The following is a 22,101-nucleotide window of genomic DNA, read 5'->3' as shown; positions in this document are numbered from 1 at the left end:
CCCAGAGACTCACGTCCTCTGCTGCTGTCACTCTCCAGCGCCCCATTGCCCGTCTAGTCATCTTAGGTTAGTACAGCTGTCCAGGAAGCCTGGGTGCTGTGTGCCAGGCCTGGCCTCTCATCTCCCAGTTCATTTCCCACATAGTTAAATGGGGAAAGACTGCAGTGTTGAGCCGCCTCGTCATAGAGAGAGGACAGGGCTCTTCCTCTTGCTTCCTCACTCATGCTTCAGACAGCAGTGCACTAAGTTCTTTACCTCCTGCCCCTGGTGCAGCACAGGCACCTCCCCTCTCAGGGACCCACGTCTGAGGGAAGCAGGTGTGCAGGCAGATGGATGGAGATTCAAGAAAGAGGGACTGGGGAACCTGTGGGGGGCTCTCACCCCTCTTCGCACATTTTCCCTGGATAACCTGATCCTCTCGTTCGATGCTTAACTCCCACACCACCACAAAGATCTCATGCTCCAGTAGTGGATGGCCCCCATTTCTACAACTGCCCTTTCTGGATGACCCTAAACCAGCACCCATCATTTCCTAAGCCTGCCAGATTGGAAATCTGAACCTCTGGAAATATGAGACTCCTGTCCAGCTGCTCACTGCCCTGGGTTCTGGATCCCATATCCCCACTATTCAAAGGCCACCATGCAGTTCTCCTTGGTTCTGAAGAAGGGAACAAATCCCTCACATGGTCAGGACATTCTATACTCCCTGTCCCCACCATGGCACCTTTATGCTCCTCTACTGCGGGTGTCATTACCCATGACCAAGAACATGGAGGCCATGGGTGACCGTAACATGTAGGAGGCATGGTTGAGCCCTTCTCACCGCATCCCTTGTGCACGTCCATGCTAATGAACTCCAGGTCCCCATCGTGTAGACTCCTGCTGCCTTCTTTATAGGCCACGTGCTTGCCACCTGGGCAGTATCGGTAGGTGAAGCCATAGCCCACCAGGGTCACCTATGGACGAGGAGGAGGCACACAGAGCCGAGGTTAGGGCTGCAGACTGCAATGTGGGCCCAGATGCCTGTGTCAATGGCTGCCTATCTAATCCTGACAGCTGTAAAGGGGAAGATTGGGGCTGGTATTGATTGCAGAAGACTAGGCATAAATTCAGGCACATCCCTACTTTGGGTCTCAGGTGAGACTCAACATTAGGGTGGACCAAGTGTGGAGTGGGAGCTGCTCGCATTACAGAGGCCGGGGGGGGGGAGCAATGGAGGGAAAACAGGGACAAGACAAGATACATCCTTGACGGGATGGAGATGGCCGAGCAGTTAAAAGCACTGGCTGCTCTTCAGAGAATTAGAGTTCAATTCCCAGCAACCACATGGCAGCTCACAATTATCTCTAACTCAAATTCTAGGGAATCCTACACCCTCACAACTACACACATGCAAGTGAAACACCAGTGCTCATGAAATAAAAACAGAACTGTAAAAGAAGACACACCCCTGAAAGGCATGCTCTTGGGTCCCAGTCCTGATTTCCGCCACCTTGTAAAGACCACCAAATGCTGGCTCCAACAACAGAGAAGTCTAGTGTGGAGTCAGAGCCCTTGGGTCAGGGCACACAAACCCCAACTCTGAACACTGAGCTGTCAACACACAAGGTGCTTTGTTCTCCTGCCTCAGGTTCTAACGTACCACCAGATATTTGCCTTTGGAGAGATTCATATCCAAATGTTAACACTATTTTTGGAGACTCAAAAAGCCCAGGCTAACCTGAAACTCCTTATGTAGTTGAGGATGACTGAACATTTTTGTTTTGTTTTGAGACAGGGTCTTTACATAGTCCTGGATATACTGGAACTCACTATGTAGACCAGGCTGGTCTTGAACTCAGAGATAACCTGGCCCTACCCTCAAGTGCTGGGATTAAAGGCATGCAACGTGCCCAGTTTATGTACTGCCAGAGATGGAACCCAGGGTTTTATACATGCTAGGCAATGAAGCTACACTCCAGCACCACAAAAACGTGTGTGTGTGTGTGTGTGTGTGTGTGTGTGTGTGTGTGTCTGTGTGTGTGTGTCTGTGTCTGTGTCTGTATGTGTGCGCGCGCGATGGAGGGGTCTGGCTCTCACCTGGCTCAGGTCCTCTGGATTCACAAAGACATTCTCAGTGGTCAGGTTCCCGTGAACATACTCGTGTTCATGGAGATACTCCAGAGCATCCAGCTGGAGGAAGAAGGCGTCGAGGCAGTATGACAGCGAAGACAAATGGGACAGGGGCAATGCTGTCAAGCTGGGGATCACCACTGGGAGTGGAGTGTCCTGCCAGGTTCTGGGGTAGCATTCCCTGGCAGTGGAGTGTCCTGCCAGGTTCTGGGGTAGCATTCCCTGTGGTGGCATGCCTGTGAAGAACTCAATGGTTGGCTGGTTTTCCTCTACCTCCTGTGCTGACTTAATGCCCCTGCAGCAATAACCAGCACCCTGCAGTCAGAACTCTGCTAATTTTTCTGAGAGAGAAGGCAATGTTAAACTCTCGCTGGGGGTTCTAGGCAGGAGCTCCGCTGCTAAGCTACATCCCTCCCTTCTGCTGTCTGTCTGGCTCCAACTTTTACAGGAAGCTCTGGGGTGCTGTGAGGATTCACCTGGCGTCAGTCACATCCTGCTTCCACCTGCAGACACGTCCCTGACTCTGGGGCTGAGCTGTCCATCAAGTACCACTGGTTCTTCTGTCTCTCCCTCCCTGGCCAGGATGTTCTGCAAGTCTCATCTTCTTCCAGTTGAGCCTTCATCTTGTCTCTAATATCCTTACTCCAGCTCAACTCCACATGGCCTGAGGATCTTTCTGCCTCCCCTGCCCAACTTTCTCATGGTTCCCAGTATCCCTGGCAACTTACCTGGTATTTGCAACCCTGTGTGATAGTCACTTGCTGATCTCTGCATACACAGTATGCACTGAGCTAGGACATTTACCTCACTCAACAAGCACATCACCCCCTTGGGTACTTCTATCTGACTCCTTCATTAGGCACAGGCCATTTTTTTTTAAAGATTTATTTTATTTATTCCACGTATGTAAGTACACTGTTGCTGTCTTCAGACACACCTGAAGGGGACATCGGATCCCATTACAGATGGTTGTGAGCCACCATGTGGTTGCTGGGATTTGAACTCAGGACCTCTGGAAGAGCAGTCAGCACTCTTTTTTTTTGGAGCTGGGGACCGAACCCAGGGCCTTGCGCTTCCTAGGCAAGTGTTCTCCACTGAGCTAAATCCCCAACCCCAGCAGTCAGCACTCTTTACCGCTGAGCCATCTCTCCAGCCTGGCACGGGCCATTTTTTTTTTTTTTTTTGGTTCTTTTTTTCGGAGCTGGGGACCGAACCCAGGGTCTTGCGCTTCCTAGGTAAGCGCTCTACCACTGAGCTAAATCCCCAGCCCCGGCACGGGCCATTTTTAAGGCCAACTGTTTGCAGAGCCCTGTCCACCCAACTGTGAGAATGAAGTCATGAAGACAGGATTGGCTGCTGTCTGCTCCACGCCAGCCAGAGAAAACTCGGCATGTGGTGACTATTGAGAGCATGAGTGAGTGAGTGAGTGAATGGACATGGGAATGAATGAGTGAGTATCATCTTTGTATAAGCTGTGGTGGTTTGAATGAGATGTCCCCCAGATAGTCTTGGGTATTTGAATACTCGGTCGCTAGTTGGTGCAACTGTTTGAGCAGCATTAGGAGATGTGGCCTTGTTGGAGGGGGTGTTACTGGGGTTGGGCCCAAGGTTTCAAAAGCCTCCTGCCATTCCCGTGCACACTCTGTCTGTGCTTTGCGGCTGTAAGATATGAGTGCTTGGCTGCTTAGCTGCCTGATGACTGTTACTGTCACTCTGCCAACATGGACTCACCTCTCTGGGACTGGAAACCCAAAGACCACTTTCTTAAGTGATCCTTGGTCTTATCACAGTAAGAGAAGAGTAAGACAGCCTTGGCCCAAGCAGTCTTCAGGACCAAGAAACCTCTCTCCTATACCACCACCATTCCTCCCAGCACCTTGCTAGTTCCCACGCATCCTGAGAGCCCACGCTCACAAACCACGGCTTGCACCCTCTGTCCAGGCTGGGCCTCCCGCCTGACCTTATGGGGCAGCATCAACCACCAGGCTAGATCACTGGCGTTCTGCCCTCTGTGCATCCATGAGGATCACTTTCTCAGCCTCACAGGGAAGCTGGGGTTTAAAGAGGATGTGGGATGGTTTTGAGGTACGTACCAGCCTGCAGGCCACCTGCAGCATACATCTCTCGGATACCACATGCTTCGGGTTGTCGTCCAGGGCTGACTGAAGGCTCCTCCCCAGGCTGGGGAACACTAGGAACCTGGAAGACAGAGGACCTGGGGAGCTGGAGATGTGGGGTCCCAAGCCCTGAAAGATATTCTGTAGGGATGGGACAGGGCAAGTTAGGACTCTTGTCTCCACCAGTGCTAATCTACATCTGTGTCTCCCTTTCCAGTGAGTTCTCACACTGCAGTTAAGGGGACTGAAGGTCCTCACCCCTCAGTTCTCACCCAAACCAGCAACATATCCACTTACTTGTACCAATTCCCACATCCTGGTTATCAGCAAGCAAGGAAGGAGCCTTTAGGTGTCTCTTAGCCCCCACCCTCTGCTGCTTCTTCACTTTGCTCTTTTCCCTTCCCCTCTGCTGCCCACATTGAAAAACTGAATAAAAATTTAAAAAGCACAATTACAGGGCAGTGGGACTTTGGTCACCTGCTGCTCCGCACGTCAAGCTGAATGAAACTCCTCATTTGGCTGGACCGGCCCTAATCTCCAGACACAGTCCCATCCTGAGGGAAGGCAATCAATCCCTCTTTGTCTCCCTGGGGAATGCCCATGCATGCAGCAGAGGGACCAGGGGTGGGGGCAGTGAGTGAGGAGGCTCACCTGTACTTGTCCTGGTGAACGCCAAAGCCGATGCAGGTGGGGATGGCCAGGAGCGGGGTCAAGCACCGCTTCTTCCACTTGTTCACTGCAGGAGGCAGAGACTCGGGGTCAGATCCATGGTCAATGCCAGTCCCAAAGGAACAGCCTCTGCTTAGGCCAGAAGCAGAGAGAACCCAAACCAGACTCTGGGTCTCTTCATTGGTCCTCCCTGGTATGACAGCCTTGAGTGTGACAGTGAGAAGAGGTGGGGACAGATGGACGTATCTGTGATCCATGTCTACAGGTGACTTCTGAGCAAGTATGCACAAAGCTGGCATGAGGGGAAGAAGTTAATCACAGCAGGGCAGAGCTTCGATGGGCTCAGTTGGTAGAGTGCCTGCCTAGCATGTACAACAATGTCCTCTTCTCAGCACTGCGTAAAGCTACTGTGGTGGAGCACACTGGTAATCCTGTTACTCAGGAGGTGGACACAGGAAGACGGGGAGTCCTAGGTCAACCTTGGCTACATTTCTAGTTCAAGGAAACCAAGAGACCCTGTCTAAAAACAGAAAAGGGAGGGAAGGACAGGGTGATCTCTGAGTATACATGCACAGCTGACAAGATTGACAGAAGTCTAGCCAGCCACAGCATCCCTGGGCCCCTTACTAGTGCAAAGGACTGTGTGTGTGGAGATCTGGCCAGGGTGGGCAGGGGAAGCCACAAGGACTAGCATTCCAGCTGCTACCTATGAGGTCAATCCTTCTCACCAGGCCAGTTTCAAGGCAGTGATACAACAGGACTGAATGCTGGAGATAGGGGCAGGGCATGCAGAGTGACATTTTCTCAGATTTATACAACCCAGGTTGCATGGCTCAAAGGACATAGGAAAAAATGTTAGGTCACCAAGCATTATGAGTAATTTTGCTTTGAATGTAACCAATTTGGTTAAAAGTTTTCCTAACAAGTTATGACGTCACAGCCAGCACATAGTGTTCGCGACAGTCACCACTTGTCTCTTAGGTGCTACAGGCCAACCCCACCTGTCCTCTGAGGTTGGAGGGCTGAGGGTGATGGGGGCCAGCTTGTTTATGCAGGTGGGATGCACACTCAGGTCTTTGGTCACATCGTGAAATACCTCGAGGACGACCCTGTCACCCAGCCCAACTCCCCTGCCCAGCCCCTGTGGAATACCTTGCAGAGGCTTGGCTGCTCTCTGAAAGAAGTTCTGCTCATTGAAAAGGCGCCCGTCTTTGGAGTCCTGGGGGTGACAGGAGAACAGAGACTGTCACACTGAACTCCCCTAGACAAGGGCCACAGATTCCTGGAAGACCTCACTGCCACATCAACAAATTCAGTCTCTTCCTGCCCTACACCAGGCCCAGTTCCCAGAGTGCCATGACTCAACAGGCTTGGCTTCCCAGTGCCCAGCTTCCTTATGGCAAAATCCACATATTTGCCCCCAGATATGTGGCCCTCGGCTAAAACCTTATTTTTCTAGCCTTCTTTTCAATGAGGCATGGCTTCATGCCAAGTTCTGGCCAATGAGGACAAGAAAAAAAAACTTCCAGGGAGGTCCAGATCAAGCTAGTCTACCTACTGAAAACCTGTCAAAAACAGACAAACCAACAATCAAACAAACAAAAGTACATATCGGAGCGGAAGAGACAGCTCAGTGGTTACGAGCACGGTTGCTCTTGCAGAGAGCCCAGGTCTGGTTCTCAGAACCTGCTATCAGGCAGCTCACAGCCACTTGCAACCCTAGTTCTAGGGGAGCTGGCGCTCACTCTGGCCTGTGGGTATCACACGTGCAAGTGGTACAGATATACAGGCCGTCAAAATACTCAGAACACACAGAACAAAATGTATATTCTTAAAGATTGCGTCTTTTCAAACACACGCGCACGCGTGCGCACATACACACACACACACACACACACACCCCTATTCATCCATCTATAAACACATACATACCTATCTATGAATCAGTCAAGCCTAATTTTTTAGTTAGACATAGAACTCTACACCTTGGTTCTTATGACCAAAGTGTTAAACACAGGTTTCTGTCTAACATTTCTCTCTTTTCTGTCTTCTCCTGGTCTCCCTTCCCTTCCCTTCTCTTCCTTTCACCTCTACATCCCCTTAATTCTTTAGGACATGGCCTCGTGTATCCAAGGCTGGCCTCAAACTGTTGATGTAGCTGAAGACTGTGAATATTTGATCCTCCTGCCTCCACATTCTAAGTGGCTTGTGTGGTGCTGGGGGATGGAACCTAGGCTGGGCAAGTACTACACTGAGCTGCAGCTCCAGCCTGACTCCTTTCTTTCCCATCTCTTTCTCCCCATCTTTCTCCCCACCTTTCTTCACATCTGTTAGGTTTGGACTACAGTAGCTACCTCAAAGGTTTGCTGATAGAATCCAGGGACAGTGCATGGGACTCACTTAGTTGGGGCCTGTCACCCAGGAGCTCTGCAGCAGATGGCACTAGGCCTCAGGGTTCCTGCACAGACATATTCTACCCCACGTCCTCTTGCTTTTGCTCTCACTCTCTCCACTTCCTGGCGGTCACAACAGGAGCTGCTCTTGGCCACACCCTTCCCGCACGATTGACAAGTGAGCTGCATTGCTTGGCAACACCTTCCCCATATGAAAAACACGATCCAAATAAATCCTTTCTCCCTTGTTGTGTTTTACATTTTATCACAGTGACAAAAGGTGACAAATACAGTTCATGACAATCACACTCAATGGTATGAAGTGGGCAGTAGAGGCAGATAGGTGCAGAAAGCTGGCTATACCGATGCAGAAACTTAAAGCTGACAGGGGACAGGTCCCATGGCCAGGAAACATCAGAGGCAGGGACAAGCCTCACCTCTCTGCTCCCTAGAATGAGGAAGAAATATGCCCAGCCAGAGTCCCAAGGGTATTCAGACTCCAAGCACCCTGTTTTCAGGGTGGGCTCCCCAGGCTGCACGGGGCTCAGAGGTCAAGTATTAATTTAAACCCCCACACCTGCCTCTCTGGGCTGCTTGCTTCTGGACCACTCACCAGTTTGAGGGAGAATCTCCACTTCTGGGTCCTTGATTCACTGGAGATGGCAGAAGTAGGCTCAGCTGTGGGATGGCAAGAGAGAAACATCAGAAGCTGAGGGAGTGAGGGGAGTGCCAGGGCCATGACCCCAGGCTGCTCAAAGCCAAGAGCTTTTCTCTGGTTCCCACCGGCAAGTGCACACTTGGTGCTCAGCACCTGCTCCTTCATGTTTGCTGCCTCGCTAGCTTCCTTCCTCTCGTCAGAGTTCCAAGGATTGGATGTAGACATTAGCCAAGTGTGATAGATTTGTCAACTTGACGCAACCCAGAATTAACTGGGAAGAAAGTCTCAATGGGGACTGTCTACACTGGTTTGGCCCGAAAGGGAGTGTCTTAATTGATGAGGGACAACTCAGCTTTTGTGGGTGGCACCATTCCCTAGGCAGAGTGGAGACCAGCTGATCACAAGTAAGCAAAATGCATCCAATTTTTTTCTTTGCTCTTTATGGCTGTGACCAGTCCCGTCTAGTTCCTGCCTAAATTTTTGGGTTATTATGAACTGGAACCGTGGGCTAAATGCACCCCTGTCTCCCCTAAGTGGCTTTCTGGCAGTGTTTTAACTCTCCACCACTTTCATCACACCCCCAGCCCTGATGCCTCATCGTGACCATCAACTTGATGGGCCTGAGGAGTGGCAAGACTGGGCAAGGACAGTCCGGGGTGACTCTCTGATGACTTCCTCAGGGCTCTGACCTTAACAGTGCATTAACGGTTAACCCTTTGAAGTGAAGGATTCAAATATAATGGCATCACTGGGAGGTGCGGCTAGGCTGGAGGAAGGAGGTAACTGGGGCATGTCCCTGAAGGCTATCCCTTGCCCTGGTCGTTCCCCATACTTTCCTCTGGTTCCTGGCTATCTGGTCTCAGCTGCTCTGCTCTATGTGTCCTCCCTCCTGAGCCCTAGCCCGTCTTTCCTCCTTGAGGTTGTTGCCCTTGGGTATTACACTGCCCTTGTCCTTGTGGTGCTGCATTGTCGGGAGCATCCCCGTGCACGGGGACAGTGTGTACCTGCATAGAGAATGCCTTGGTCATCCCGGGTCTGCAGGGTCCCCAGTGTCCAGTGCTTCCCATTCTGGTCTGTCAGCTCTGTCCCTGTGGGCAGAGCCTGGAGTGAGGTGGTCACCCGGCTCCGCTTCAGTGTCCGAGGGCTCAGCCTGTTGGCAAGTGGGCTGCCTTTAGGGGTCTGGGATCTGCTCCGGGTGCCTGCAGGGAGATGACCCGATAAAGAGAAAGTAGAATGGAGAGAAGTAGTGCCCAAGATGCTGTTCCTGCTTCTGCTCAGGAATTTTTCCTGACCTCCCACAGAGCAGAATCTGTGTTCCACCATATTGGAGACCCTCATGAATCAGGTCTGGACACCTCCCAGTGTGGTGAGGACTCTGATTGAGACATAACCATTCAGAATCGAATCTTAGATGAAGCAGTCAAAGCAGATAGTGGGGCCAGAAAAGAGATAGATGGCTGGAAGAAGCGAGGCTTACTGGGGGGCAGTACATTAGAGAAGGGTTTTACCAGTTACAGACATTTACCCCAAAGTATCCTGAAGTGGGTTCTGGCTATGTGCTGAGCTATGCAAAATGCCCAATAACATGTTCAGACTCAGGCTTATCTTGAAGGGCCTCTGGACAAGCTCTCTTGCCCCACTGTCTGGGAAGATACAGATGAATAATCCTCTATGGTCCTTTCCAAGAACATGCAGGCCAGGAAAAGAGGCTGCAAGGGGCATGGAACCATAATGATCAATATCAGTGATGAGTGGATCAATGAGGGTGTGTCTTCCAGAGGGAGGCAGCACAGGCCTCAGATAAGCCCACACGCTCAGGAAGTGCTCCAAGAGATCAGGCCTCTAAATGGTCGGGGTGGGTGAGTATGGCAAGTCAGCCAGAGATGAAGGCAAATTGGTTTGAGGGAATAGATTAACAGAGCTTAGAGGTAGACAGTCCCTCAAGTGGCTTTTCTATTTACTGGAACACAGAGTCAGAAACACAGTATGTGTTGCGGCCTTGTTGGAGTAGGTGTAGCCTTGTTGGAGGAACTGTGTCACTGTGGGGTTGGGTTTTGAGACCCTTCTAGCTGCTTGGAAGCCAGTCTTCTAGCAGCCTCCAAATGAAGATACAAAACTCTCAGCTTCTCCTGACCAGGCCTGCCTACATGCTGTCATGACCCTGCCTTGATGATAATGGACTGAATCTCTGAACCTGTAAGCCAGCCCCAATTAAATGTTGTCCTTAAAAGGGTTGCCTTGGTCATGGTGTCTGTTCATAGCAGTAAAACCCTAACTAAGACAATGTGGTTTAAATGTCAGACTAGACATGGATGGAGAAAGAATTCATGAACTGGAAGACAAAGATGAAGAAATGACTCAAAAACTGAGTGTGATGGCCTATCCCCATAATTCCAGTACTGGGAAGGCTGAAGCAGGAGGATTGCCATGAATTCCAGGCCAGCTTAGGCTATACAGTGAGAACCTGTCTCAAACAAACAAACAAACAAAACCATACAAAAGAAACTGACTAGAAAACAAACAATGACAAATGATACCAGATGGAATAGGTGCTGTTCATGGTGATGAGAGTCAGGCAGAGACTATGGACTGTGGGCCATAGGTCCACTTGAGGGTGTGAAAGGTTTCTGTGGGGATGGACAAGAATGGGACACTGGGAAGATGCTGGGAAGAGGTCCAAGGCAGGCATGACTGGCTGATGTTTCAGTTGGAGTAGCAGTAGTCTTTCCTTAAACATTGTTTTAATTTTTAGATTTTGTTTTTGATTATGTATATATGTATTTGTGTGGGGGCTGGGCATCTTCACAGGAATATAGTGGCTGCAGAGGATAGGACACTGAGCTCCAAGAGCTGGAGTTCCAGGTGGTTGTGAGTTGTCAGACATGGATACTGGAAACTGAACTTGAGGGAATGCACTCTTAAGTACTGAACCATCTCTCCAGCCTTGTCCCCCACCCTGCCAAATGACCTATCCGTGTCTCATCCAGACAAGGACCAGTCCGGGTTCTCACCTGTGGCTCTGTCAGGAGAACTCAAGGTGTCATCAGATCCAGAACTGTCATAGTCAGAGTGGAGGGAGAGCGGGAGAGAAGTGACAGTGCGTGACCATTTCACTTTCTTGGGGGAGGTTTCAGAACTGGAGTTCAGGTCTCTCTTGGAGCCTAAAGGTGAACCAAATGCAGATGAGAGTTCTGAAGGAAGGGCCTTCCCTGCCTGGCGAAAGCAGAACTCTGTGCTCGGGGTCAGCCATGCTTTCCTCTGATTTTCACAGGAAAGCCCTGCTATCTCTGCTGCCCACTGACCAAAAGTGGCAGCATGTGTTCCCTGTGTCTCTCCTCCACCAGCCTAGCCTTTCCCTGACCAAAAGTATGTGTTCCCTCCACTAGCCTAGCCTCTTTTCCTTTTACATCTTCCAGCATTTGTCATTCTGTTGTCTTATGAGCAGTTTTTGAAAATTTTAATTTAATTATTCGCATTCTAATACAATGTAAGACACAGCACTGTGACTTCCAGTGATTGAACTCAGTTCCTCAGGCTTGTGCAGCAAGCACTTCATGCTCAGATCTATCTTGCTGTTTCAGCAGTTTGTATTTGCTCAAGAGAGTTTCAGCTGGGCAGTGATGGTGCACACCTTTAATCCCCACACTTGGGAGGCAGAGGCAGGCAGATCTAGGAGTTTGAGGCCAGCTTAGTCTACATAGCAAGTTCCAGGGCTTCCAGGGCTAAACAGAGAAACCCTGCCACAAAACCCAAAAACCAACCAGCCAACCAACCAACCAAAGAGAGAGAGAGCTAAGGCCTTCTTATATGATGAGTCTTAAACTCAAGAAGATTCCAGTGGTCCTTCCCAGGCCTCCTAAGTGCTAGGATTACACACAGCACAGCTGTGTTGTGCTTCTGAGTAAATTCTCCAGCTCTATATTCCCCTTAAAGTGGAAACTTCTAGTTTCTTAGCAAAGTTAGTTACTTGAAATGATGTTTTGCTGGGGCATAGAGGTGAAAGGATGTCTTCATATAGTAAACACATGAAAGGACGCTTGATGAAGGGGGACCCCACAGTAGGAGATGGGCACTGAGCTTTGGTTTGCTCTGTCTCCTTACTCTTCTTTAACACTCACGTATTGGTTTGCCTTACATAGCTTCGTTGAGCTCAACTTGTTGTAACTCCACCATTGAAAGAAACTCGCCCAAGAACTGCTCGTGAGAGTCCTGGGGAAGCTTGCCATTTTAGCAGCCTTGCCTTAGGTTGGTTGGCGAGCCTGGCAGTCAGGATTGAAGTACAGCTGCCTGGTGTCTGCCTGCTGAAAGGACTGGACTGTAGCTGCTGGTTCGTGCCTGGTGTCTGCCTGCCTAGAGTACTGGTCTGCAGCTGCTGAACTGTCTTTGCCCTCACCCCAACAAGAAGATCGAGCTCACCCACAAAGAACTATTGCTGAGCAGGTCCACTTCCCCTACCTCTGCTGGGTGCTGGGCTAGAGGAGAGGTTGTAGCCTTACTAAAGTAGGTTATAAAACATTTTTGCCTGTATCTACTTCATGAATTCTCTCCCCAGCTGTGTCTAGTCTGCCATTTAAAGCACACACTCTTTCTTATTCCATAATTATGTATATTGGTATCTTTTAATTTTTTTTGTTTTATTCTTTTAAGTGGTCTTAACAACTAAGCCATCTTTCCAGCCCCATTTTTGTTTTACACTTGAGACAGAATCTCACTCTGTAGCCCAGGATTCAGACTCATGGTGATTCTCCTGCCTCAGCTTCCCAAGTGTTTGGATTAAAGGCACAGGCTACCATACCTGGCTGCAGCTGTTAATTCTGAGTGATTCAGTGATTCCAGACACCTTTAATTTCATTATAATCCATGTGTATGCTGAGAATAGACATGCATTTTTCTGGAAGCTGCCTGGAGAAAGGGCATGTGATGTTTTGCTAGAGGATGCTTAAGAAACATGTGATATATGGAAAGGATGTAAGTGTAACCCAGCAGTGGATGACAACTGTGGTTGTCACTCTGCTGGTTGTCGTTGTTAATGCTAGTCTTCGTGACGCTGCAGTGGCTTGGCCTTGCCTTCTTCCCTGATCATCGTCAGTCATGGTGAAGAGAAAGGCACCAAAGAACTTCTGGTGGTGCTCTAGAGGCTTCTTGCTGCTTCCACAGACTCAGGAACTGGCAGAGCCTTGAGGTTTCTTCTGAATCGAACTGCTGTTGCTGATTCCTGACTGGTGTTTGGGAACCAGTGGCTATGGCTGCTGATTTGTGTGAACTGAACCGCTGATATCCTAACAATGGAGACTGGAATCGCCCTAAGGAACTATTTCTAAACAGGTTCACATCCTCCTTTGCCCTATTAGCCTTTCTTTCCCTCTGGTGGGTGGTGGGCTAGAAGAGGTTAAAGCATTTAAGAACCGTTATAAAAGTAGGTTGGGAAATGTAAGCCTACTCCTGGCAAGATGGCTGGAGTAAAGGTACTTGCTACTGAGCCTAATGATGAGAGTTCAATCCTCAGGTCCCACATGGGAGAGAGAACGCAAATTCCTGTAAGCTGCCTTCTATACGCCACATGTGCCCTTGCAGAAATGTACACTAAAAACTTTTTTAATATGCACCGAACATAGTCCAACTTCAGCCTTGTACTATAACTGTGTCAGTCTGCTGAGGTGCTAGGACTGTGTGGAGATGAGAGGGTTACATTATACTGAGTTCAGCTTGGCGTGCTCCTGCTCACTTCAGCTGCATCTCCTTCCTCTCAGACACAACTGACACCACTGTCCACTGCTAAAAATAGTGTCATCACCTGACCCCACAAAAGAAAAAGCGTCCCCATGTCTAGCTCTTACAGGCATAAGTGTTTTGCTACTCACTTTAATAAATGTTCAACTTCTCTTGCCCACCACCCACCATAGGTAGTGGAAGAGAAAAGTTATTAGAATACAGGGGACGTGAACCTGTTTAGCAATAGTTCTTTGGGGGTGACATCAATCTTCTTAGGCAGCAGCTTAGTCCTGTGGCAAACACCAAATACAACTCAGCAGCTGCAGACCAGTCCTCTCGGCAGGCAGATGTCACACATAAACCAGCAGCTTCAGTCCAGTTCTCAAGGGCCACTGAGGCAGCAAGTTGCCACAGGAACCTCATAAGCAGTTCTTTGATGAGTTTATTTTAACGTCCATGTTACCACAGTGTAGCTCAACAATGCTCCACTATAGAAGGTGAACCAATCCATGCCCGTAGTTAGCGAAGAATCACCAAACAGAGCAAACCAAATCAGTGCTCAGTACTAGTCTCTCACTGTACCTGTCTCCTTCATCAAGTGTCCTCTCATGTGTGTGCTATATCTGAACATCCTCTCATCCCTGTCTGCTTCCGGAAAGCATCCTTCCCGTGTCTGCTTTAGCAAGACACCGTCTCACCTGTGTGCCCCAGAAAACCATCATTTTAATGTAACTGATTTTCCAAAGAAACTAGAAGTTTCCACTTCAACCTCTGCTCCTGCAACCACGCTTAACTGTGACAGAAACCAGAAACTTAACTGGTCCCTTCTTGCGGTCATGACACTCAGAGAGCACCCTCAGACAGTCACATAGTCAGGGATTTCCACACTGTGACCAAACTACAGAAGCTGTAAGGAACTGCAGGACCTGGCGGGACTTTCCTGGCTCCTACCTCGAAAGGGTGACACAAGAGGCGTAATGCCAGTCTGGGTGCCTCCATCCTCCTCTACAGGCAGGGCCTCGCCACAGTAAGGGCAGAACTTGAATGATACTTTGACACTTTTGCCACAGAGTGGACAGAAGGAGATCATGCTGTAACACAGAAGGGGAGGGAACAGGAATCAGAATGACACCATCAACAGAATATGAGCTGTAACTGCAAAGGGACTGAGTGTGCAAGCATCTGGAGGCCAGCTGTCACCTCGGGTCCTGCTCCCTAGGCAGCACCTACCTTGTTTCTTGAGACAGTTCCTCTCAGTGGCCTGTAGCTTGTCAAGTAGCGAAGTCTGTCTGGCCAGTTCAAGCTAGGGATCCCCGTGTCTCTGAGTCCCCAGGCTAGGATTATAGGTGTGCACTATCATACCCAGATTTCTCTGTGAGTCCTAAGGTCTTTCTGCTGTCCTAGCTTTAATTATCAGCTCGACAGCTGGACTCGGTTAAGAGGAAAGCTTCCATGGAGGAATTGTTTCCATCAGATCTGCATGTGGGGGGATTGTCTTGACTGATATAGAAGGACCGGCTCACTGCAGGCAGCACCACTGCCTATTAGATTGTCCTAGGCTATGTAAGAAAGCCAGATATGCATGCCCCAGCTGGCAGTGACCCTCCACAGCTTGAGTCAAGTTCATGCTCTGACTCCTTCAATGGTGGGAGTGTGCCTGGAAATGTGAGGTAAAGAAATCCCTCCCTCTCCTAAGCTTCATTTGGTTAGTGTTTTATGACAGCAGCAGAATGGAACCTGAGCACATGGCGGGTGGGTAATCTCCCAACTGAGCCACCTGCCCAGATCCCTTTTACTACTATTCTCCTTTCCATATTGGAATCTCAGAATGTTTTGGGCCTATTCCTTCTCACTGATGACGTAGAGAATTCCAGAACTTGCCTTTGAAAGCCACAGCCATCCAGACAAGTAGTTCCAGATGCCTCTGGCAGAGAGGAGAAAGCAGTTTCTTTCTCCAGGGCAGTGGCAAAGTCTTGCTATGCCTCAAGGTCACTTGAGCCAAGGTCAACCATGGAGCTGTGTAATGTGCTGTACTGCAAACCCTGTTGCTGACACCCCTGCTACCTTCCCAGAGCTGGGTTAGCAGGCCCAGCTGGCAGTGCCGGGGACAACATTTCCTCAGACACTTACTGTGCTGAGTGTTTTCTGATGCTGTTACGGAACACCCTGCATGAACAACTCAAACAAGGCAGGCTTATTCTGGCTCCCAAGGGCTGGCAGTGATTTTCAACCTTTCTATCACCTCGGCCCTTTAATATAGTTCTCCATGTTGTGGTGTCTTGCAACCATAAAACCGTTTCCAATGCTACCTCCTGACTGTAATTTTGCCATTAGGAATCGTAATGTAAATATCTGACACGCATGATAGCTGATATACAACCCCAAAGGGCTTGTGACCCACAGGTTGAGAACCTCTGGCTCAATGGGTTAAAGTACTTGCTGCGGGGCTGGCAATCTGAGTTTTATCCCTGGGAGCCACACAATGGGCTGTCCTTGTCTCTACATGCACTCCATGTCACCCACACCCATACACTTACATGTTCTCATAGCTTGCTTTCTATTGCTGTGATAAACACACCATGACCAGAAGCAAGTTGAGAGGAAGGGGCTTATTTAATCTTAAAGTTTATAGTCCATCATGGAGGGAAGTTAGGGCAGAAACTCAAGCAGGAACAGAAGCAGCAGCCATGGAGGAATGCTGCTTACTGGCTTGGTCCCCATGACTTGTTCAAACTGCTTTCTTAAAGAACCAAAGACCAATTGTCTTATCTGGCTTCACCCACAGTAAGACTGGCCTTCTATGTGTGGCAGTACCCACAGTGGACCAGGCCCTCTATGTGTGGCCCTTACCCACAGTGGGCTGGGCCCTCCCACATCAAGGATTAATTAAGAAAATGTGAGATCTCAAACTCAGGATAAATGGCTACCCAGGGTACCTATTTAACATATCAAAGTGGACGTCAGCTACCAGACTCTCTCAGCATCTCTTGGTACTTGTTACAGAGTCATCCTAGCTGGCATATGTCAACCCTTACTATGACCATCTCTAGCCCCTGTTTCCATGCCCTTCCCCCAGCTGCTCTTCCCTCTATGCCTATGCAACCTCCTGGGTCTCTTGTTCTCTAGAGGGTCCCAAGTACCCTCTTTGTTCCCTCTTTGTTCCCTCTTTGTTCCCTCTCTTGCTCTGCACCCCTACTGTCTCTCATGTCCATGTTCAGCCCTTCTAGATGCCTCTGGCTCTTTTCTTCCTCATATCTACAATAAATCTTTTCATAACCCATACCTAGGCGCAGTCATATCATTTTTTTTTTCATTCAGAAAGTACCCCATAAACTTGACTATGGCCCAGTCTGATAGGGGCATTTACTTAATCGAGGACCCCTCTTCCCAGCTGACTCTAGCTTGTGTCAACTTGACAAAAAACGAAAACACAAGCAAACAACAACAAAAACCCAAACAAATCTGTATGTGCACATAAATAAATATATAAATGAAAACAAACAAATCGATATAAAAATTATTCTGGCTCCTCGTTCAGGTCATGAAGGCAGGGAATGCATGGTGGAAGCTTGCAGCTCATGGCTGTGGCACTGGGAACATGTGACTTTAACTGTTCACATGACTTGGGACCAGGAAGCAAAGAGCTGCAGCCAGAAGCTCCATGTGTGTGGCCTTATGCCAGCGAGGTATGCTGCTGCATGCCCAAACAGCTCACAGCCCCCACAATAGCGCCGCCAGCTGGAGAAGTGTTCAATTACATGGGCCTGCTTGGGACGTGTCACATCTGAACTAACACATCGGTTTTGCCAAAGGCATAAATACTGGGGAAGTTTTTACTTTATTTATTATTTTGTTAGTGGCTCTTTTTCTTTCTCCCTTCAGGTAGTGACAAAGTTGAAGCTTAGATGGTGACTCTGGAACCACCAAATCAAAACTGTATATGGCCAGTTGTCCAAAGTTGGCACCAGGGAGAGAGACTTGGGGCTGTTCCCACTGTGGCATTGTATAGAGGACTGGATAATAAGAGAGTCCACTTGGCTCCTTATATAAAAAGTGGTTTGGAAATCCCTGGAGGTTTTATGTCTGTAAACTGTATCTTTTGTTTGAGACACGGTGTTCTAATCACTCTTTGCTGTGATAAAATAGCTGGACAAAAGCAAGTTAAGGCTCACAGTTCAAGGGGACAGGTCACCACGGTGGAAGCCATGGCAGCAGGAGCGTGAGGTGGCTGTCCCACTGCCCAGTCAGGAAGCAGAGATGTGAATGCTGGTGCTTTCTGCATACAGTCCAGGACCCTGACCCACAGAACGCTGCCACCCACATTCTGAGTGGATCTTCCCAACTCAAAGAACATAATCTAAATAATCCCTGCCACGCATGCTCAGAGGCTTGTCTCCAAGGTGACCCTATCAGTCAAGTTGTTAACATTAACCATTGCATGGGGTTTTCCCTATAGTCCAGGCTAACAGCCCATCTGCTGATTGCTGGGAAAACAGGTGTCACCACCACACCTAGATTTGTTGGTGGACTTTGGTGATCCCAGGTTAAGCCCATTTTCCTCAGCAGTCGCTGGGGAAAAGATGGTCTCTTGGAAGGAACAATTGCCTGATTGGTGAACCTTGCCACACCCTGGATCACAGGGTAGGAAAGTCCACCTGCAGCCATAAGGGAGGAGACCGTAGGGGTGGGTTGATGGTGAAGAATAGGCTGCAGAGGCAATGGTACCTTTGTGGACTCAGGGCCTGGTCCATGGATTACTGGGTTAGGCACTCCATCTTGACAACAACCTGGAAATGAACAAAGGGGGAGATCCTGACTAGGATCGTTTCACAAGTAAAAAGTACAGGCTGACACACGGGGCATTGAGCAAACAGCTAGCAAGTGCTACTTGTATGCTTAGTTATTCCTTCATCCTCTCATTTAAAACTCACTTTAGTTTTGAGATAGGGTCTCGCGTAGCCTAGGCTAGCCTTGTACTTCTGATCCTCCTGTTCCCACTCCCCAAATACTGAGATTACAGGTGTGCACCATTACCAGCACAACCTGGTGCTGATTTCAACAGGAAGAAACACGCGGGTTCTTAGCTTCAGGACAGAATATTCTCACAGGCTCCCATGTGGAAGCGGACGCTCGGCGGGCACCCGAACCAGGCAGCATCAGGCTTTTATCCAGGTAGCCTGTATCTCACCAGCCTATCACTAGCCTCCACTGCCATCTCTCCTCTTCTACTGCAGTCACATCCTAACCATAATGACCGTCAGCCTCTACACCTTGTCACTGGGGTTTGTTAACAAAACAGTGGCCATAATGATCCACTTTTTTGAGGGTAGGCTGGATGTCTCAGGGATTTAGAATGCACTATTCTTCCAGAGGACCCAAATTCAGTCTCCACAATCCCTGTAATTTTAGCTCTAGGGGACCTGACACCCTCTTCTGGCACAAACTAATACATGGCATAGCCACAAAGAGTGGCAGCCCATAACTAGTGCAGCACCATCTCTGATGATGATAAACGGCTGCAGTCCTGGTGGTGAGCTGTCCGCAAGTGAGTTCGGGCAGGTAAGCATCTGCTGAGTTGCAATGTGAAGTGCAAGCAAAGAAAGCCTCCCATTTCCTAAGACATTCTGGATGCAAACATGTAGGTAAGGCGCCATAGAAACGTATTATACAATTGACTTCATTTTCTGTCTGGCACCTCAGCCAACGTTAGAATGTAAACTGCTTGTGCAGAACTTAAAAATATCCATCTTTACGACCTGTAATTTTGTGTGTGTGTATGTGAGTGTGCATGTGGGTATGTGTAGCAGGTCTTTGTACTTTGTGAGTTCTTTTTCCCACCCTTTATCCCCCCACTCCCCATTTCACCCCCTATCACTAGATAGGAAAGAAAGACGGACAGAGGAAGAGTGACAGAGAACTGCCAACACCACCCCCAACCAACACTCACTGCCCCCTGTGGAGGCCCTAGCATTGATATAGCCTCTGACAAGTTCCCAGAATTCCAAACAGCACACAAACTATCTGCAGCTGGCAAAATCATGCTCTGCTAGAGCGCAAGGCAAAACATGGTTTGCTGCTGAAGCAGCCCCACACCTAGGATTAAAACAAAAACATATTCTTTTTTATTTATTTTATGTATGAGTACACTGTAGCTGTCTCCAGACAGAAAAAGGCATCAGGTCTCATTACAGATGGTTGTGAGCCACCATCATAATTGAATTGTGAGTTCAATTACTGGGAATTGAACTCAGGACCTCTGGAAGAGCAGTCAGTGAGCCATCTCTCCAGCCCCAAAACATATTCTTATATTTGTGTTTTTTAAAGAAGTGAAAATTCCGGGATTTTCACTACAGATATGTGCATATGAATCTATGTGAAGGCCAGTGTCCTGATTCCCTAGAACTGGGTTTACAGGCAGTCATGAACTGGGAACCAACTTGAGCCCTCCGGAAGACAGTAAGCACTCAAATATTGAACCAATTCTCCAGTCCTTAGACAAGACTTAATTTTTTTTAAAGACAGTGTCTCGTGTAGCCTAGGCTGACCTTGAACTTTTGAACCTCCAGCATTTGAAGCTCCCAAATGCTAAGTTTACCCAAGTATACCACTACATCCAACTTTATTTAAACTGAGGTGTCTGTCATTTTGTAGTCCATGCTGGGCTGTCCTGGAATTCACTATTCCCAGAAATCCTCCTGACTCGGCCTCCCAAGTGCTAGGACATCACTGAGAGTTTAGAGCTACTACTAGAGGAGGGCTATAAAACGTTAAGTGTCTGTTGCCTCAGTTCCTTACATACAGTAAGTGCCCGAAACTAAGGGATCTGAGTGCTGAGGTCTCCTGTCCAAGGTTGCACAGCCAGTTCAGGCTATAATACTTAAGTCTGCTTTTATTATAACTCCATTTACTTTACTTACCCTATTTATGAACATCAGCTTAGTACCATCGATTATGCTCGTGTTCCAAGAACGCAACACAGCAGAAAGGCTAAACTCCTTCACAAGTGCGGACCGATATTCCCCAGGTAACAGAGACTGGACTTGGGCCCCACGATCAAAAAAGAAACTAGCAATACCCGCGGAGGCAGAGCGTCTGCCACTCCTCACAGGCTCCACCCAACGTAGCTGCAGCCCCGCCTCCCGGAAAAAACAGCGCAAGTGGGTGCTTCCCACCCCCCCCCCCCGCCCGCACCCCCGAACCCCTGCCACGGTCGACCTCCGCCTTCCTCAGGCGGTGACGTCACAGGCTGTTCGGTCGAGCCGCTCCTCATCACTGTACTTGAGGAAAAGCCGTGGGGGCCGGAGTTTCTCACAGCGCGGACTCTCGTTCCGATCCGGAGCAGAAACTTGGACTCACCTTTTCAGTTGCCCAGCGGAAACTTCCGGGGTGGGAGGGCTAAGGAGGGGCTGCGCGCGCATCTTCCGCCGGCCCTGTCAACAGCGTGCAGAAGCGGCCTACTTCCTCATCCGGACGCGCTGTGCCCTGTTAAAACTCCATTTCCCAGAAGCCTGAGCGACACGCCTGATTAGTCCATCCTCCTAATTGTTCACTGGCCTTCTCTGGAGCTGTTTCCTCCTACTGCGCATGTGGTAATCTGACTGACACCAGTCGTGATGAAATACGTTTTAGCCACCAATCAAAGGTCGTGTTGTCATTTCCAAACTCTCCTTGCTTCTGTGTGCTGTCTCGGTAATCTCAGTTTTGCCTTCGAACGGTTTCTATGGCAACCCGCTGTCACCTCCAAATGGAATTTTCAGAGTGGTAGTAGGTGAAAATAGTCCTATAACAGGGTAGTGGGCCACCCAACCTTGATGTCACTTAGTCCTGAGGCTGTTTCCTCGGTACTTCCTAGAGTGTTCGGCCGGCGGAGACCATAGGTAGTGGGTCCTGGAATTTGGCGCAGAGATACCTGGGTGGGATAAGTTTGAGGAGAAATTCTTGGAACCGGAAATTCCTCTGAGGAATTTTTCCCGGTACTTGAAGTTGCTCTGAGGGAGCCGTCCTCGTGAGGAGTTGGGTTTCCTCGGGACGCCGGAAAGCATCTGTCCACTTGGCCGCCAGCTTTGCTGAGGTACAGAAACTAAGCACAGTCGCTCGTGGCTTAATCCTCCGTAGCAGGGGCGGGAGGCCCTGATGTAAACCTGAACCCTTGCTTGCTCACAGCCTGGCGTAGGCCATGCTCTTAAGCGGGGGTTTCCTCTCGCGACCAGCCATGAGGGGAGTTTTGTTTTTTAAGGTTTTATATGTATACAAGTTTGTCAGAAAGTCTGTATACAACCTGTGTACAGGAACTGTGGAGGTTAGAAGAGGGCTTCGGATCCCCTTGGAACTGGACATAGGTGTGAGCTGCCACGTGGGCGCTGGGAGTCAAATCCCGGTCCTCCTGAAGATCAGCAATGGCTCTTAACCCAGAATCCTTGAAAACAAACAAAAATACCCA

At 49.2% G+C, this 22,101-nt stretch overlaps 2 protein-coding genes across 12 annotated transcripts in view; one reads left to right on the top strand and one right to left on the bottom strand.

Moving 5' to 3' along the window:
• Positions 1-21,049, bottom strand: part of Vrk3 (VRK serine/threonine kinase 3) — a 27,332-nt gene extending 6,283 nt beyond the window's left edge. For 2 of the 7 annotated variants that reach the window (XR_015630113.1, XM_087569202.1), the window contains exons 1-11: positions 20,579-21,044; positions 18,387-18,448; positions 14,613-14,752; positions 10,961-11,110; positions 8,954-9,148; positions 7,905-7,969; positions 6,051-6,117; positions 4,881-4,965; positions 4,206-4,311; positions 2,080-2,172; positions 824-956 (exon numbers count right to left, since the gene is read on the bottom strand). Coding sequence is in view for 4 of the 7 variants with exons in the window: in XM_087569202.1 (XP_087425328.1) it covers positions 824-956; positions 2,080-2,172; positions 4,206-4,311; positions 4,881-4,965; positions 6,051-6,117; positions 7,905-7,969; positions 8,954-9,148; positions 10,961-11,110; positions 14,613-14,752; positions 18,387-18,412 (1,060 nt within the window). In the remaining 3 variants the exon portion in view is untranslated. Of the gene's footprint in view, positions 1-823; positions 957-2,079; positions 2,173-4,205; positions 4,312-4,880; positions 4,966-6,050; positions 6,118-7,904; positions 7,970-8,953; positions 9,149-10,960; positions 11,111-14,612; positions 14,753-18,386; positions 18,449-20,578 lie in introns of all 7 variants that reach the window. The other 5 variants (XR_015630114.1, XM_087569207.1, XR_015630112.1 and 2 more) reach the window with 3 other exon arrangements.
• Positions 20,910-22,101, top strand: part of Zfp473 (zinc finger protein 473) — a 21,177-nt gene continuing 19,985 nt past the window's right edge. For 3 of the 5 annotated variants that reach the window (XM_087654700.1, XM_087654687.1, XM_087654695.1), the window contains exon 1: positions 21,315-21,732. The gene's annotated coding sequence lies outside the window, so the exon portion shown is untranslated. The other 2 variants (XM_087654685.1, NM_001427711.1) reach the window with 2 other exon arrangements.

The sequence above is a fragment of the Rattus norvegicus genome, chromosome 1, assembly GCF_021556685.1.
Source record: "Rattus norvegicus strain SHRSP/BbbUtx chromosome 1, alternate assembly SHRSP_T2T, whole genome shotgun sequence".
In the NCBI taxonomy this organism is placed as follows: domain Eukaryota; kingdom Metazoa; phylum Chordata; class Mammalia; order Rodentia; family Muridae; genus Rattus; species Rattus norvegicus.
This window is presented reverse-complemented; position numbering and strand designations above follow the sequence as displayed.